Raw genomic sequence first — 14,828 nt, 5'->3', positions numbered from 1 at the left:
ATTTTCAGTTAGTAGCCAGTGTAGTTAGTAGTCGTTTAGTAGTCGGTAGACTCTAATAACTTAGTAGTCACTGATAGTTCGGTGATTAAGACCGACAGGCTCTGTTCAGTCAATAGTTTTTTCATTTAATTTCACTCAATCACTTTTATTCATTTAATTAACTTTTTAATTTTTGCTTCGATTAAATTATGTATATTTTTAAAAAAAAATTTCATATTAGAAATAATCTACGGCTATACAAAGTTAATTCTATTTGAAAGATAATATAAATATGTGACAAAAAAGGTAGTTAAACATACTGATTTGGCTTCACTGCGCAAGAAAATTCGAAGCGCAATAAAAAATTTTAAAAAAAGAGAGAAAAAATAAAAAAATAAAAAGAGATTAGGAAAAACGACTGGTCGCTTATTTAATTTAAGTCGCCACTTTTTTTCGTTGATTCGCCACACGGCGGGTAGGGAGTGATTATTTTCAGGTCTATTTGAAAACCGGATGAGTTCAAATTTTCCCCGCCGCTTCCCCCTCCAAAAAGAAAAAAAAATAGCACATTTTTATGTGTCAACAATATAGATATTTTAATTAGTGAAAAAAGCAGGGGCAAATTTAACTCTTCTAAAGGTAAATGCTTCTCTTGTTTGCTAAATAGCGCGATAAAAACTACATAAAACTATTGTCATCACTAATTTCATCAAGACTTCTCCATCAGTTTGTAACTCTGAACCTACTTGATATTTGCACCAAGCCCATCAAGTAAAATTATAAAAAATAAATACTTTTTTTCCAGAAAGTCTTAAAGGATGATCGTCTATAAGTAAGAAAGATTAATTTCTGTTAAATTTGAAAATAATAGGTACTGTAGCTGATATCAGTGTTTTGTTATGAGCTTTTCATTTTTTTTCTTCAAAAAACTTGTTTTTTTGCTCATTAAAATGCTTGATCACGAGGTCATAATTAATTTTTAAGGTCGGCTCCAAAAACATCGCATCATGAGATCAGAAAAATTATTTTTTTGACATATATTTCGCACAAATTATTTTCAAGTACTATTCGCATTGTGAAAAAAATATGAGGTTAGTTCATTTAATAATTAATCAATGAATTCTCATTCGTTAAACATTTTAGCAAAAGTAATTTAAGAACACTTTTCCTTAAGAATTTTCCACAGATTTAAATAATTTCTTGCTTGTTTAAAACTTAATGAATCTTCAACTTCTTTTTTAAATACGACGAATATGTAGAATATTTTTTGGCATTTTACCAGATAATTTAATGCCATTTTAAGTGAGTATAAATATAATTATAAAAATGTGATTCGAGAATTATCTGTTACCAGTTCACAATAACAAAATTTTTCTGACAGTTTTTCAATCTTCTTTAATCCAAAAAGCTTTTTTCTTAAATAATCTAAAATAATTAGTTTTGCAACAGTTTAAATCATGCTTTTACGTACTTCAAGTAACGAATTGACACGGTGCCCATCATCGGTTAGTTTCGAGTAAAGTTTTTGTTCTACCAGTGATCCAGCTGTTTTCAAAGTGGACAAATCCAGTGGTAATATATTTTCAGAGAGTAAAGGTTCGTCGCTGCTCCACGTAAAACAAATGTTTTGTATTTCACGTAGATTCTTTTTAGCTGTTTGTATCTGCAGATGAATGTCCTCAGATGTTGCATCAATTTCCTTCAAATACTCGGATACCCCTTACAAATGAAAAAAAAAAAGAATGAAAATAATTAAGCATAATCAACACCTTCATAAGGTAATTCTTTTAGACTTGAAATTAGTTTTTTATAAATATTTCTTATTAAATTTAATTTTCGAGTGAAAAATTGTAGGCCATCCCCATTTATTAGTCACCATTGAAGGATATTTCTACGGCTTTTTGGAACCCATGAACTAAGATGGGATTATTAAACACGAACTCATGCTAAAAAAAATTAATACACCATTACCCACTGAAGATCAATTTTTAACATAGGGGCATGTATATATATATATACACTACTGGCCATTAAAATTGCTACACCAAGAAGGCGACACAACACGAACGTGAAATTTGCAGGACGGATAAAGCATGTTGTGGTATGTAAATGATTAGCTTATCAGCTCATTCATGCAGAGCAGGCGGCGTTAGTGATGCCTACAATGTGTATATAAAAAGAAATTTGACAGTAAGTTTCTTAGGCAGAAACCGAATTTGAGCGTTGTTCTTGGGTAAAAAAGTTTTTGTTATGCCTCGTGTAAGAAGGACAAATGCCTGTCAGCACGTGTCTGAGTTTGATCGAGGTCGAATTGTGGCCTTCCGGGATTGTGGTTTATCAACCGAAGTATTGCTGCTCGCGCTGGTCGATATCCCATGACTGTTATCAGAATATGGAATCGATGGGTTCTTGACGGTCTTATGGAATGCCGTGCAGAATCTCAGCAGCTCCGCCCCCATCACTTACAGCCGAGAAGACAGACATGTTATCCACATAGCCTTAAGGGATCGTTCAGCCACGTCACGAAACCTGAGTCAACAAATGAGGTCATTTGCAAGACGACAAGTGTCTGCATGAACAGTTCAAAGACGTTTGCAGCAGCATGGACTGTCAGTACGGCGACTATGGCTTCGGATACCTTTGACGCTGCTTCACAGACAGGAGCTCCTCCATTGGTGTGACCAACGACGAACCTGGACTCAGGAATTTCATGCCGTCGTCTTTTCAGACAAATCCAGGTTCTGTATATATACAGCATCATGATGGCCGCATCCGTGTTTGGCGACATTGTGGAGAACGCCCATTGGCAGCTTGCATTCGACATCGTCATACTGGCCCACCACCTGGAGTAATGGATACACGTCTCGATCCTGAAGCGATGGGGTGCCATTGGATACACGTCTCGATCACCTCTTGTTTGCATTGCCGGCACTTTGAACAGCAGCCGTTACATTTCTGATGTGTTACGGCCAGTTGCTCTGCCTTATCTTCGAGGCGTCCATAATGCTACATTTCAGCAGGACAATGCATGACCGCATTTTCCTGACCTTCCTTGACACAGAACATGTTAGCCTGTTGCCTTGGCCTGCACGTTCTCCTGATCTCTCACTAATTACGAACGTCTTGTCAATGGTTGCCGAACGACTGGCACGCCTCCACTCGTCCGTAACTACGGTCTATGAATTGTGGCATAATGTTGAAGCTCCATGTAATGCTGTACCCGTCCATGCTATCCAATCTCCGTTCGACTCGATGACCAGGAGAATAATTGTTGTTATTGCTGCCAGGGAAGGCTGCTCTGAGTAGGATCTCAGGATCTATACATCCAAATATCCTGAAAATTGAATCACTTGTTCCTCCAACTATAATGTAAGTGCCCAATAAATATCATTCTGTTATTTGCATTCCTTCCTAGTGTAGCAATTTTAATGGCCAGTAGTGTATGGCCAGTACAGTAATGGCCAGTACATATATTACTATAAAGAGACAAGAAAAGAGAAATTTACTAAGAAAATTAAGAAGTTTCATAAACTACGCATAAACAGCAATTACATAGAACCCATATAATAACATAAAAACAAAGAAAACAAGAAAAGAAATTAAAAGGAAAAAACACTGTTCTAAAGGAGAAAGACCTAAAACTACCAAAATAAAGCAACAAATTTTTTTTTTTAAATTTCTTACAAAAAAAAGGAAGTCAAACAGTCAGAAAACAAAATAACGGAAAGATATATTCTCGTCGTCATCACACGATTATATCAGAAAATTAGAGAGCTTGATATGTTTTATTTTCGCATTGATTTTTTTTTTGTTCATTTCATCGTATTGTATTAATATATTTTGCTTTGGCTATATTAATACAATGTTAGAAAAGACTCTAATTTGTGGATAAAAACGTGTAAGCTGACAACTAGATTATAACTTTTCGTCATTTTGTCATTAAATTTTCTTTTAAATTTCAAGAATTTTTAAAACATTTTTAATCATTTTTGGTAGTTTTTTTCTTTTCTTTTAAAAAAATCTTATATATATATACTTATTTAATAAGCCGATTTTAATTGCTGTATTATTTATTCTTATTTAATTTCAATAATTCTATTCTACCTTAACATCAAAAATTCGAAGGTGTCAATGGCATCCTTCCATACATAAAATTAGCATACTTATGGGAATAGCTTGTGGAAGTACATAAGCAAATTTACTTACCAGATCCGCTCCATATGATGGATGTTTCTCCAGCTTCTAACGTTTTATCCATCTTTCGTAACATGGGCAGCATTAATGGTTGCTCCACTTCCAAAAGATCTTTTTTTAATTCATTGTAACGATCCACTACTGATTTCAGAACTACTTTCTGTTCGGCTAATGTGTCGCGTTTGTGGTAAAAAGTCAATGCTTCTTGGGGAATGTAACTTTCATCCTTCAGTCGCAAGAGGTGTTTCACTTCTTTTATAACTAACTCCAACTGAAAAAGTTTATTTACAATATAAAAAAATGCAACTAACTAATGTGAGTACAATGAGCCAAAAAAAATGAAATCACCTGAAAACTTTTGTGTTAATGATAGAATTTTAACGTACTCAAAACCAATCTTGATGGTTCAAAGAGTTGATCGCAAATATGCTAATAAATGAGTGCTACTTATTAAGTTACGACATAAGATATAAAAAGTATTTTTTCTGAATAAATATGCTTTTTTTAAACTGGATTTTGATTCTAGACTATCAAAATAAGTAGTGCCGGGATAGCCTGGTTGGTAGGGCACTGGGCCCATGTCTAAGAGGTCGCAGATTCGATCCCCGCAGGCCGAAGACACGCAGTGTAGTATATGGTGACTGATGCACGTTAAATCTGTCGAGTCACAAAGTCCTCTATGTCCCCATAACAAATCATACCTCTGGGTGTACTGATCCAGGAGTCTCCTTGTCTACTGGATTGGTTCAAAATTACAAGGCAACGGGGATGAACATTAGTAGTCGCAAACCCAAAAATTGGGTCGGCTGTTCAACGACGATTATAATTATAATATTAAAATAAGGAGAGCCGTGGTGGCTCAGGAGATAGAGCGTTCGCCTTTCCAATGAGGTGAACCGGGTTTGCATCCCAGCAATGGCTGATCGATACGAATTCTCCACCCGGCTCACACTGACCACACTGCTGACGTAAATTATCCTCAGTGGCAGACGGATCATAGATCCGAATCCCCTTGCCGTAAGGCTAACCGTAGGAAGTCTCCATGGTTTTCCTCTCCATGTGTCGAAAATGCAGGTTAGTTTCCCCAAAAAGTCCTCCGCGATGGCAAATTTCTCCCAATACTTGATCAGGGAGTTCCCTTGTCTTCTCAATTGGGTTCAAAATTATAAGGCTACCGAGTTGAACATTAGTAATCGTAAACCCAAAAAATTGGCTCGAGAACTTTTTAAGCGAATAGAAAATCTTTGAAACCCAATTTTTAAATCCATTTATCCAAAAGTGTAAATTTCATGTAAAAAAAAATACTCAATTATTTTTTATAATTTTATTTAATAATATTCGGAAAAAAACTTTGAATATTAAAATATAAAATTTTTGCATAATTTTAGATTATGTTATTTTAATTGACAAAATTTGAACGGCATCAATCGTATAGTTTCTGAGCTAATAAATTCAAAAAAAATTCTCGCATTTTAAGATTAGATTTCTAGATAATTATTCCACAAATTTTACTTAAATTTAAATTCGAAGTGTTGCAATTTTTACGCTGCAAAACAAATGAAAAGGCTAAGTCATCGAACAACACACAATCCAGTTCGCGCTTTCGAATTTGCATTATAGAGAGAAATTTATCATTGACAATTGAATGCAACGATTCGATCATTCTTTCTTTTTGTAAATGTAGAATGATTAAATCATTATTTATTCAACATACACACATCTTACCTATTTTTATACACATAATTATTACTTCTACAATTTAGAAACTTGCCTGTGCTGATCTTACACGCATATTTTAGCCAGTTCTATAATTTTGAAACATACCTGTACGTCAAAATTGACATCAATTTCTTCCTTTTCTCGAGAAATCAATGGCTGATGAAGTTTCTCCTGGAGTAACTGAGGTATGTTCGCAGACCATTCTTCAAACTTCTGTTCTGAATATCTGAAATATTTAAAAACTAATTAAATCTTAGATATTTGCCATAAACTATTATTTGCTTTCATCTTATTTAGGAGAAAAGATTTGAAAAAAGGTTATGTTTTAAGGATTTACATGCAAAAAAAATTACTACAAAGCGCTGTTAAGATTTAGTTTGGAAAATATTTCTCGAATTGTGCATGTTGGTTCTTCAGTTTTCTTTCTGAGTATTGTATATGTTTTGCTTTATTTGCATAAAATTTATTTAAGTTTAATTAACATTAGTTTAGTCCATCACGTTTTTAACTAGATAGTAGGATTACGTACTAGTATTATTACATACTAGTATGTTTACATAATATTACTCTTCCCCTAGAATTTTCTTTCTTTTTTTTTTTTTTTTTCGTCATGGATTTTGAACCGAGTTATTAGAACTTTAATCAGAAAGTTTCAAGATTTAGAACGTTTCTTATATTACAGAGATGCGAAACAAAATAAAAACAAAGAAAACTGAAAACTTTAGCAATTAAATCCTGATAGATTTAATAAACTAGATGAGGATAAACTAGATAGTATGATTACATACTATAAAGTTTACATAATATCACTCTTCGACTAGAAATTTTTTTTTGTCATGGATTTTGAACCGAGTTATTAGAACTTTAATCAGAAAGTTTCAAGATTTAGAACGTTTCTTATATTAAAGAGCTGCAAAACAAAATAAAAACAAAGAAAACTGAAAACTTTAGCAATTAAATCTGGATAGATTTAGTAAACTAGATAAACTAGATGAGGATAAACTAGATAGTATGATTACATACTATAAAGTTTACATAATATCACTCTTCGACTAGAAATTTTTTTTGTCATGGATTTTGAACCGAGTTATTAGAACTTTAATCAGAAAGTTTCAAGATTTAGAACGTTTCTTATATTAAAGAGCTGCAAAACAAAATAAAAACAAAGAAAACTGAAAACTTTAGCAATTAAATCCTGATAGCATTCATTTCTTTTGAACGAATATTACAGAACTTTTAGTAAGCGATAGCGAGCAGGGTAAAGCCTCCAATTATTTATATTATTCTTGAGTATTGAATAAGTGGACTGAGGCAAAATGGGCTAGAAAAGCGATGCGAAAAGAACTGCGCAGTTCTGGGGTTGGCGAGCAGGGGGAGCAGCTGCCTAGTAAAACTAAATAAATACACTTTGTTTTAAATATAGATAGAAAATATAAAACTTAAGTTACTTACTCGGTAAATTTGTCAACAAGCTTTTGGTTTTTGATTTTTATGGCTTCTACATATTTCCTCCCAATGAATCTATAATTATAAAATTAACTTTAAAAATGAAATTAAGATATTATAACTAAATTTTTCGGGGTAAAAGCTTCATGAAAAAATATTTTTAAGCTTATAAAATTATTAAAATATAGTTAGAATCAGAAAAACCAAATTTATACGGCAGAATTGAAGAGCTTAACGTCTGAAGGTTTTAAGCAACATTTTTGAAAAAAAATTAAATTAAGAAAAGTCTCAGTGAATGAAGTTCCTTAACGACAATTTTTGAATATAAATTTATAAAATATTTAATGTTAAAAAAATGCACCTAAAGATTGCGAAATAAATATTTTGTTTTAAGATCGCCAAATAGCAACCTTGTTGTTTACATCCGTCTCCCGAAAATAGCATCATCGGATAACGCGTGATGAAGACGGAGCCAAGTGCCAACTCCTGGTGAACGAACTATAATATTAAAAAGTCTTTAAATGAGTGGACAGGAATAATAGATTTCGTCAATTTAAAAAAGTATAGGAAATAAAAATTAGGCATAATCTTTATTTCTTTACCCATCCTAAAAACCTTGAAACAAATTTACCCAAATTCAATAGTGTTTTTAATCTTTATCAACTCTGCCTTTCAATTGTATTTTAAACTCAAAGAAAAATTATTATTTTGAATGAAAAAAGTCTCTTTAAGTAAATTAAAAATTAAAATACATTAGATATAACATTGCGAAACTTACAAGTGACAAACTCTATTTACTGAGTTAATTACAGAGCATAGCTGCTGTTTCAAATCCGTAATCCACTGAACGATTCTTGATACAGATGGCATTCCCAAATACACTTGAAGATTGGGCGATGCAGACTCTCCCAACTCATTGAAAAATTTTTGAAGTAGCATATCCATCTCTTGATTTGCCGCATCCATTATGTGTTTCTCGCATAGACCTAAGGCGACAGATCCTATGAATGTCCGCATCAGTAGAAACTCGCATACCTGAAGCACCTAGATGAAGACACGGGGAATTAGTACATACTATCTTGAGAACAGAATTTTAGAACCAGAATTTTAGCACTATTATGTACCATGTTAGGGTTGTATCAAATATGAATGACATTTTGTTTTAACACGCCTAAATATTATATCTAACAATGTATGACCAAGTTTATCAATTATTATTATGCACTATCAAAGCTAACGAGATTCCGATATTGCACTATCATAGTTCATATTTTTATTGTCCTTCTACACTGTCTAAACTCTGCAACATAGACCCAAATCCCACAGACTATCAACTGCTTTATTCGCCAATGGTCTTTGACATTGCCAGGACTATTTTGGAAACCTTCGGTGCTATTTTATTCCTCTGCACTACTTGGAAAAGACAACAACGGCAACAAAGCTAAGCAGAAGGTTTAATAATACGATTTTTTATACCTCTAGTATTGTTTCGACTGTATTTTCCCTAGATAGCAAGCTTTAGGGAAGAGTGGGGTAAAACCGGGTACCTTGATTTTGGTGAAAATTTGGCTTGCTGACTAACTCCGAATTACATTTTACTAGTCAAGAAGAAAGACCTACCATATTGGCGTGTTGTCGTTGTTGCCCGTATAGCACAAAATAATCCTGTGAATGTCCACTAGACGTCATCGCAAAGATCTACGAAGATCCATGCGGTCGCCAGATGCGCAACCACAAGATATTCATATATGATTCAGCGAAGATCCAGTAGAAGTCTAAAAGCCGTCCATCAGACATACACCATATTTTTTTTACGTGGATGAGATATGGATAACTTGATCTATAGCTTATCCAGGGGTAGACGTCTCATAGGAAATATTCCTGATCTTCTGGAAAGTGAGTAATCAACAAACTCTTTGTATATCGTTCATATATGAACTTTGTAGTTTAGTATTTCGCATTTTTATCCCCTCAATCGATGTAAGAGTGTAAAAATGTAATTAAACACCTTTAATTTGGTTTTTTCATTCTTACATTGAGGGGATGAAAATACAAAAAAACTAAATTGCAGAGATTTTATATGAACGATATACAAAGGGCAAGTTCGTTACACGTCTTCACTTAAACTTTTTAAAACTATTCAGTTATACCTGAACAAATGCGTTTTTTTTAATTATTATGAAACTTTAAGGAAATCGAATGTTCAAGATGATTTATAAAATTCTTCTGCCACCTAACTACTCAGCGAACGAAATTATTTTCTTCAATTACTATATTTTTGAAATCAAAATATGTTTTTAGAAACATAAATGCAATGCAATTTGCATTTACTTTATTTTAAAATAATGAATTTTCTATAAGTTAATAATAACCAGCAGGCCAATATAGTAATTCTTTGTAATGTTGGCCTGCAGGAAAATTGTGATTAAAATTATAAAACAAACCGTCGAGGAGATTTTAGCCCCAAATCAACTGACCCCAGTCATGAACCAACAATCGAACTTGTCATCGTTATTTTATACTGATCAACTTTTAGCCTTACATTTTGAAATTTCATCTACTTGTGATTTTAGACTTCATCGACTTCCATTCAGACTTTTACTTTTAGACATTTACACTTAGGACTTTTAGCTCTCATTGATTTTAGTTTTGAAATTCGATTTTCATCTCTTGTTTCCTTATTATTATAATCATTTAATTCTCGACATTTACACCGGCGCTTTTAGCTTTCATTGCTTTTAAAACATGTTTTTAACTGTCAAAATTTTTAGTTAATTGGGTATACTATAGCCTACGTCACAGGTTGTGTTATTCCTACTAAATTTAACCCATGAACGGCATTTTCTGCGAGCCTAACTTCAAGCCACAAATAAACAAACGAAGTGTTTGATCGTTTAAATAGCTGCTCGCCAGATTTTATTGCATTATAAAGAAAAGTAATTAATATTCGATTTTTGATTAATAATTGATTTATGTGGATAGTGGCATAGAATTTAGCATTGCGTCATGGTAAATGTTATTCCTACTAAGTGGAAGTAGTTGTGTTTTTTTTATATTATACCCAATTCACTTTTAACTGATCACCACCACTGTCATTTGGCAAAATTTTACTGTATTTTTAGTTTTTAGCGTAATTTTTTAAAATAATAATTTAAATTCCTATCTCCGTATACCCCTCTGGGGTGGGTCGGAGTTCAACCTATTTTACAAGCGAACTTGTTAGGAATGTAAAAAGTTTTGGCTTAGATGCTCACCAAAGTATGGGTTAAATTTTCATAAAAAGAATTTTACCAACCACTATTTAAAGTCGTCGATAAGGGAAAATTTGGCTCTCCAACCCTGATATTTAATTACTAGACCATCAAAATGACAGTAATATTGAACCATAATTATTAGTAATAATGAATATTACCTTCCATATATTTATTGTTTCAGTTTACAAACATGTATTAATTTATTTCGTAATGCTTGAAGTACGAAATGTTACTGTATCGGTGACTTTTGGCAGTACATTGCTACTTTTTGACTAAGCTTTTCTAAGCATCTCACGTTATTTTATGCTATTAGTTAACAATATGAGCACAAAAGAATTATTTGCGGTTTCATTTGAATCAGTAAAAATCGCTTATATGAAGATATTGACTATTAGATTAATGACTATGTATTTATTTATTGACTATTAGATTAATGACTATGTATTTATTTATTGACTATTCGATTTAATGAATAAATATATAAACTGATAAAAGTTTTTTGCACTTGGTCAATTATCTAAACTAAATTTATTAGAATTAGTGAATATTACTGACTTCATGTAATCGTACTTAGAAAAGTATTGTGTTTTAGAATTAAATTACCAATTAGAAGACTACAAAATTCCTGATTTTATTTATAAATATTATTCCTGGTATAACTGGATACAACATAAAATATTTTATTATTAGAAATGCACATTATTAACATGAACTTTCACGGATTCTTTTTTTCGAATTATCATAGGGAACAAAGTGAATGCATACTTATCTCTAGTTATGCCTAAGGTCTCCAACTCACGTAATTCAATCTCTAATAAATTATAGTGTCCTCAGAGTAATTTTCTTTGTTTGCAATCCTTTTTTTTGGACAAGAGAAAATAGATCTCACATAAACTTGAATGAATAGTTCCTCTCATCCTTAGCTAATTTTAAGTTGGCCCATAAGTTTTTCATAGCTATCTCATACTGGAAGAAAACTTTTAATCAACTCCTTAGCAATGTCTCCTTTTACGTATGGCTTGTGAGAAATACGAAAATTTATCATGATTATCCTAATGGGGATCTTTGTCATTTTTTTAAAATTGTCCAGCCATTTTTTCAAAATACTTAACCAGTTTCTGAAAAACTGGAAGTTGAGTTTTAGAATAAAGTAACAACGCATTTCTTGGCAAAGCATTCTCGCCAAATACGTAATCTTCTTCCTCAGAACTTGCAAATTTTATAGTTTCTGTTCCACAAGACGCCAACGATCACTATACATATGCTTCCGATTCATCAAATCAAGCCTCGCATGTTGCTTCATGAACTTCACTAGTATTAAGATTGTCTCTGATTTTCATTTCATGGTCTATCCCCCTCTTTTAACTTTTATTACCTTCTCCTGTTTTAGAGTTTCTCTTATTAAATTCTATAATGCAACTAACCTTACACATTTCCTCGGTGCTTGAACAACCAAGAATGCAGCCTTTAATCACAGATCCAAGCCTACCGTCTAATTCTTGTATTCTCTTATGAAAGTGATCTATGTCGGATTCAAACTCCTTTAAAAGAATGATAATATTTTAAAAAGCATAAAAATTTGATGACTTTAAAATTTCAATTAAAAAGAAACTGCTCGTTGAATATTTATGTGACCATGTAGAGCATTTTGAATGTAATTAAAAAATATTAATTCCGTGAAAATACAATTTAAATGTAAGAGTCAGTCATAATGTTAAGAGGTTTCATTACTGCAAATAAATTCATAGGCAAAAAAAGGGAAAAGAAACATTTGCATCAATTTATGTCTACTAAAGTTGAACTGTTTTTTTCCTCAAGCTTATTATTTTATTATTTTTAATAGGTTTAGAATTCATTTTCATTTTAAATTAGCAATAACTGACAGAATGAAAAATGATATAGCAATATTATTGCTTTGCTTCATTTAGTTTTCATTGAGGTTTAATAAATCTTGTTCATTTATTTAAAAATGGCTAACACATAGAATCTAACTAATTTTTGTTGAATAACTTTTGATTTTGTTAAAGTGAGTAAATGGCATGTTATAAAGTGGTTGTGTCATATATTAAGAACTTGATTACAGAAGGCTGATAGTTTGGTGTCATCGCTTATCATTTCTTTCAAAGGGTAAATTCAAATTCCACATTAATACTGAGATAGTTGTTAACGAAACATAGAAATGACAGGATGATTCATTAAGACAATTGATGAAAAAATATTCTTACCGAGATGGACGTGGCACAAGTTAATAAATTTAAGATAGATAAGTAATCAGTTCATGAACATAAATAAAAAATTCGTTGAAACAATTTATGAATCAGAAAGGAAAATTCTTAAAATGAGTTTAATGATCAAAATATAAATTTTTAAGTATCAATTCGTGAAATCTAGACGATCTATCTATGAAATCAGGACCTTAAAAATAATTTTGAATCCATCACTAAAAAAAATAAAATTTAAATTTTTTTAAAAGCATTTCCAAATTATCGATCAAATTTTTTCCAAAAAAAAAATATATCAAAAAATTCCGGAGAAAATCGGGCAGACACGCATGCAACGCAAAATACTAAATAATAATAATAATAATAAATAAAACAAAAAAATATTGATTCTTTAGTAGAGAAATAGCTTAACAATACATTTAGTTATGGATAAGGCAAAAAATTTACATGCTTTGAAAATGGTGAAAAGCTGCATTTTTCCCCTTGCAATTTAAAGCAGAAATAGTTCAATTATTCAATTTATAAAAAATAGCGTCCGGTTTGAAGAGATGGAAAATAACGTTTCAGAGCCTAAATGACTGTCCGCATCCGGTTACGGGAGTGTCCGCTTTGCGGAGAATGTACAGTCCGCAAAAAAAAAAGATATCACCCTGAATAACTTTCGTTCTAATGATCGGATTTTCACGAACTAAGTGCCAATCTTAATGGTTCCGGGGGGTGACCTTAAATATGCTAATTAATTAGTGCTAACTATTAATTAAGTTACGAAATCAGACACAAAAACGTACTTTCTCTGAACAAACATATAATTTTTTTTGCATATTTGGATTCCTTATCTTCAAAATGTAGGGGGTAGCCGCAATCTGGGAAATGTGGTTCCCATAGTTTGGTCAGTAGAGCGATTCAAAGTTTTGACCCCTTAATGTTAATTTCGTTTTTTGCGTTTTCAGTCATATTTTAAAAACTAATGAAGCAATTCAAAAAAAATTGCACCCACTCATAAAACTCATTTACCCAAAGATAATTTCATGAAAAAAATAATTTTTAATAATTATTTATTATTTTTTATTATTTAATTAAAGTGAGGATGAAAAAATTTTGAATTATAAGGTAGGGATTTTTTTATACCATTTTAATCTACATATTTTTCAATTGAAAAATCTAAAGTTTCTATTGTTTTCATTTATTAGAAAATGAGAAAAATTAAAATTAATTATTTAAAAAAATAATAATTTGGCGACGATGAAGATATGATTTAATGGGGCGATTAATATTAAAATGTGATAAACTTACGAGGAACTTGACTTAGCGCGAGTGGCGTAAAATTTCATTCATATTTTTTTCGCTAATAATCGTTTGCTAATTTTTTTATTTTTATTTCTTTAAAACTATAAAATACGATATTTCTTTTTTAGTCGTCTAAAATTCTATTTGAAATTTTGTAAAGAAATTTGAATAAAACATTTTAATCAACGAATGTCAAGTTTTATAAAAGCATGCTTGTGATAGTATATGATTATACACCAGATTTTGCTTATTTAATGTGATTATTTTTTATTTTTTTGTTTTTTTTTTCTCAATAACTGATACAATTTCTATAATATACATACGTATGAATAGATTTGGAATAAAATATTTATCAATTTCTTGAATATATTTTTTATAAATATTAATAAAAATACATAGTCAACATTTTTAAGCATCTCTCACATCATTGCAAATTTCTCAACATCTTATATATCGTCTTAATCTTAAAAGTAATTTTTAATCACCTGTCCGGAGGTGTTTCGCAGAACTATTTTACCAACTATTTAATTAAATGTTAGCATTTTTAAAAATCTTACTCTTTACCCTATTACGTTTATTATTTCATCATTAATATACTAATAAATTTTTTTTAGTACTTTAATTTAGGTTTTCTTTAAAGTAAAGTTCCTTTTTTAAATTATAGTCAAGTTTTTTTTTTAAAGAGTTATTGCCTGCTAGCTAATAAAACCTTGTTGAGAAATTAAAA

General features: G+C 31.3%; 1 protein-coding gene across 1 annotated transcript in view; it reads right to left on the bottom strand.

Moving 5' to 3' along the window:
- The window catches only part of Dhc93AB (Dynein heavy chain at 93AB), a 115,076-nt gene that overhangs the window by 81,675 nt on the left and 18,573 nt on the right, over positions 1 to 14,828 (bottom strand). The window contains exons 9-14 of the mRNA XM_087156600.1: positions 12,017 to 12,133; positions 8,117 to 8,382; positions 7,345 to 7,413; positions 5,998 to 6,118; positions 4,186 to 4,444; positions 1,451 to 1,698 (exon numbers count right to left, since the gene is read on the bottom strand). Coding sequence (XP_087012726.1) covers positions 1,451 to 1,698; positions 4,186 to 4,444; positions 5,998 to 6,118; positions 7,345 to 7,413; positions 8,117 to 8,382; positions 12,017 to 12,133 — 1,080 coding nt within the window. The remainder of the gene's footprint in view (positions 1 to 1,450; positions 1,699 to 4,185; positions 4,445 to 5,997; positions 6,119 to 7,344; positions 7,414 to 8,116; positions 8,383 to 12,016; positions 12,134 to 14,828) is intronic.

Source organism: Parasteatoda tepidariorum, chromosome 2, assembly GCF_982258835.1.
Source record: "Parasteatoda tepidariorum strain Cologne lab strain chromosome 2, Ptep-v5.0, whole genome shotgun sequence".
In the NCBI taxonomy this organism is placed as follows: Eukaryota; Metazoa; Arthropoda; class Arachnida; order Araneae; family Theridiidae; genus Parasteatoda; species Parasteatoda tepidariorum.
This window is presented reverse-complemented; position numbering and strand designations above follow the sequence as displayed.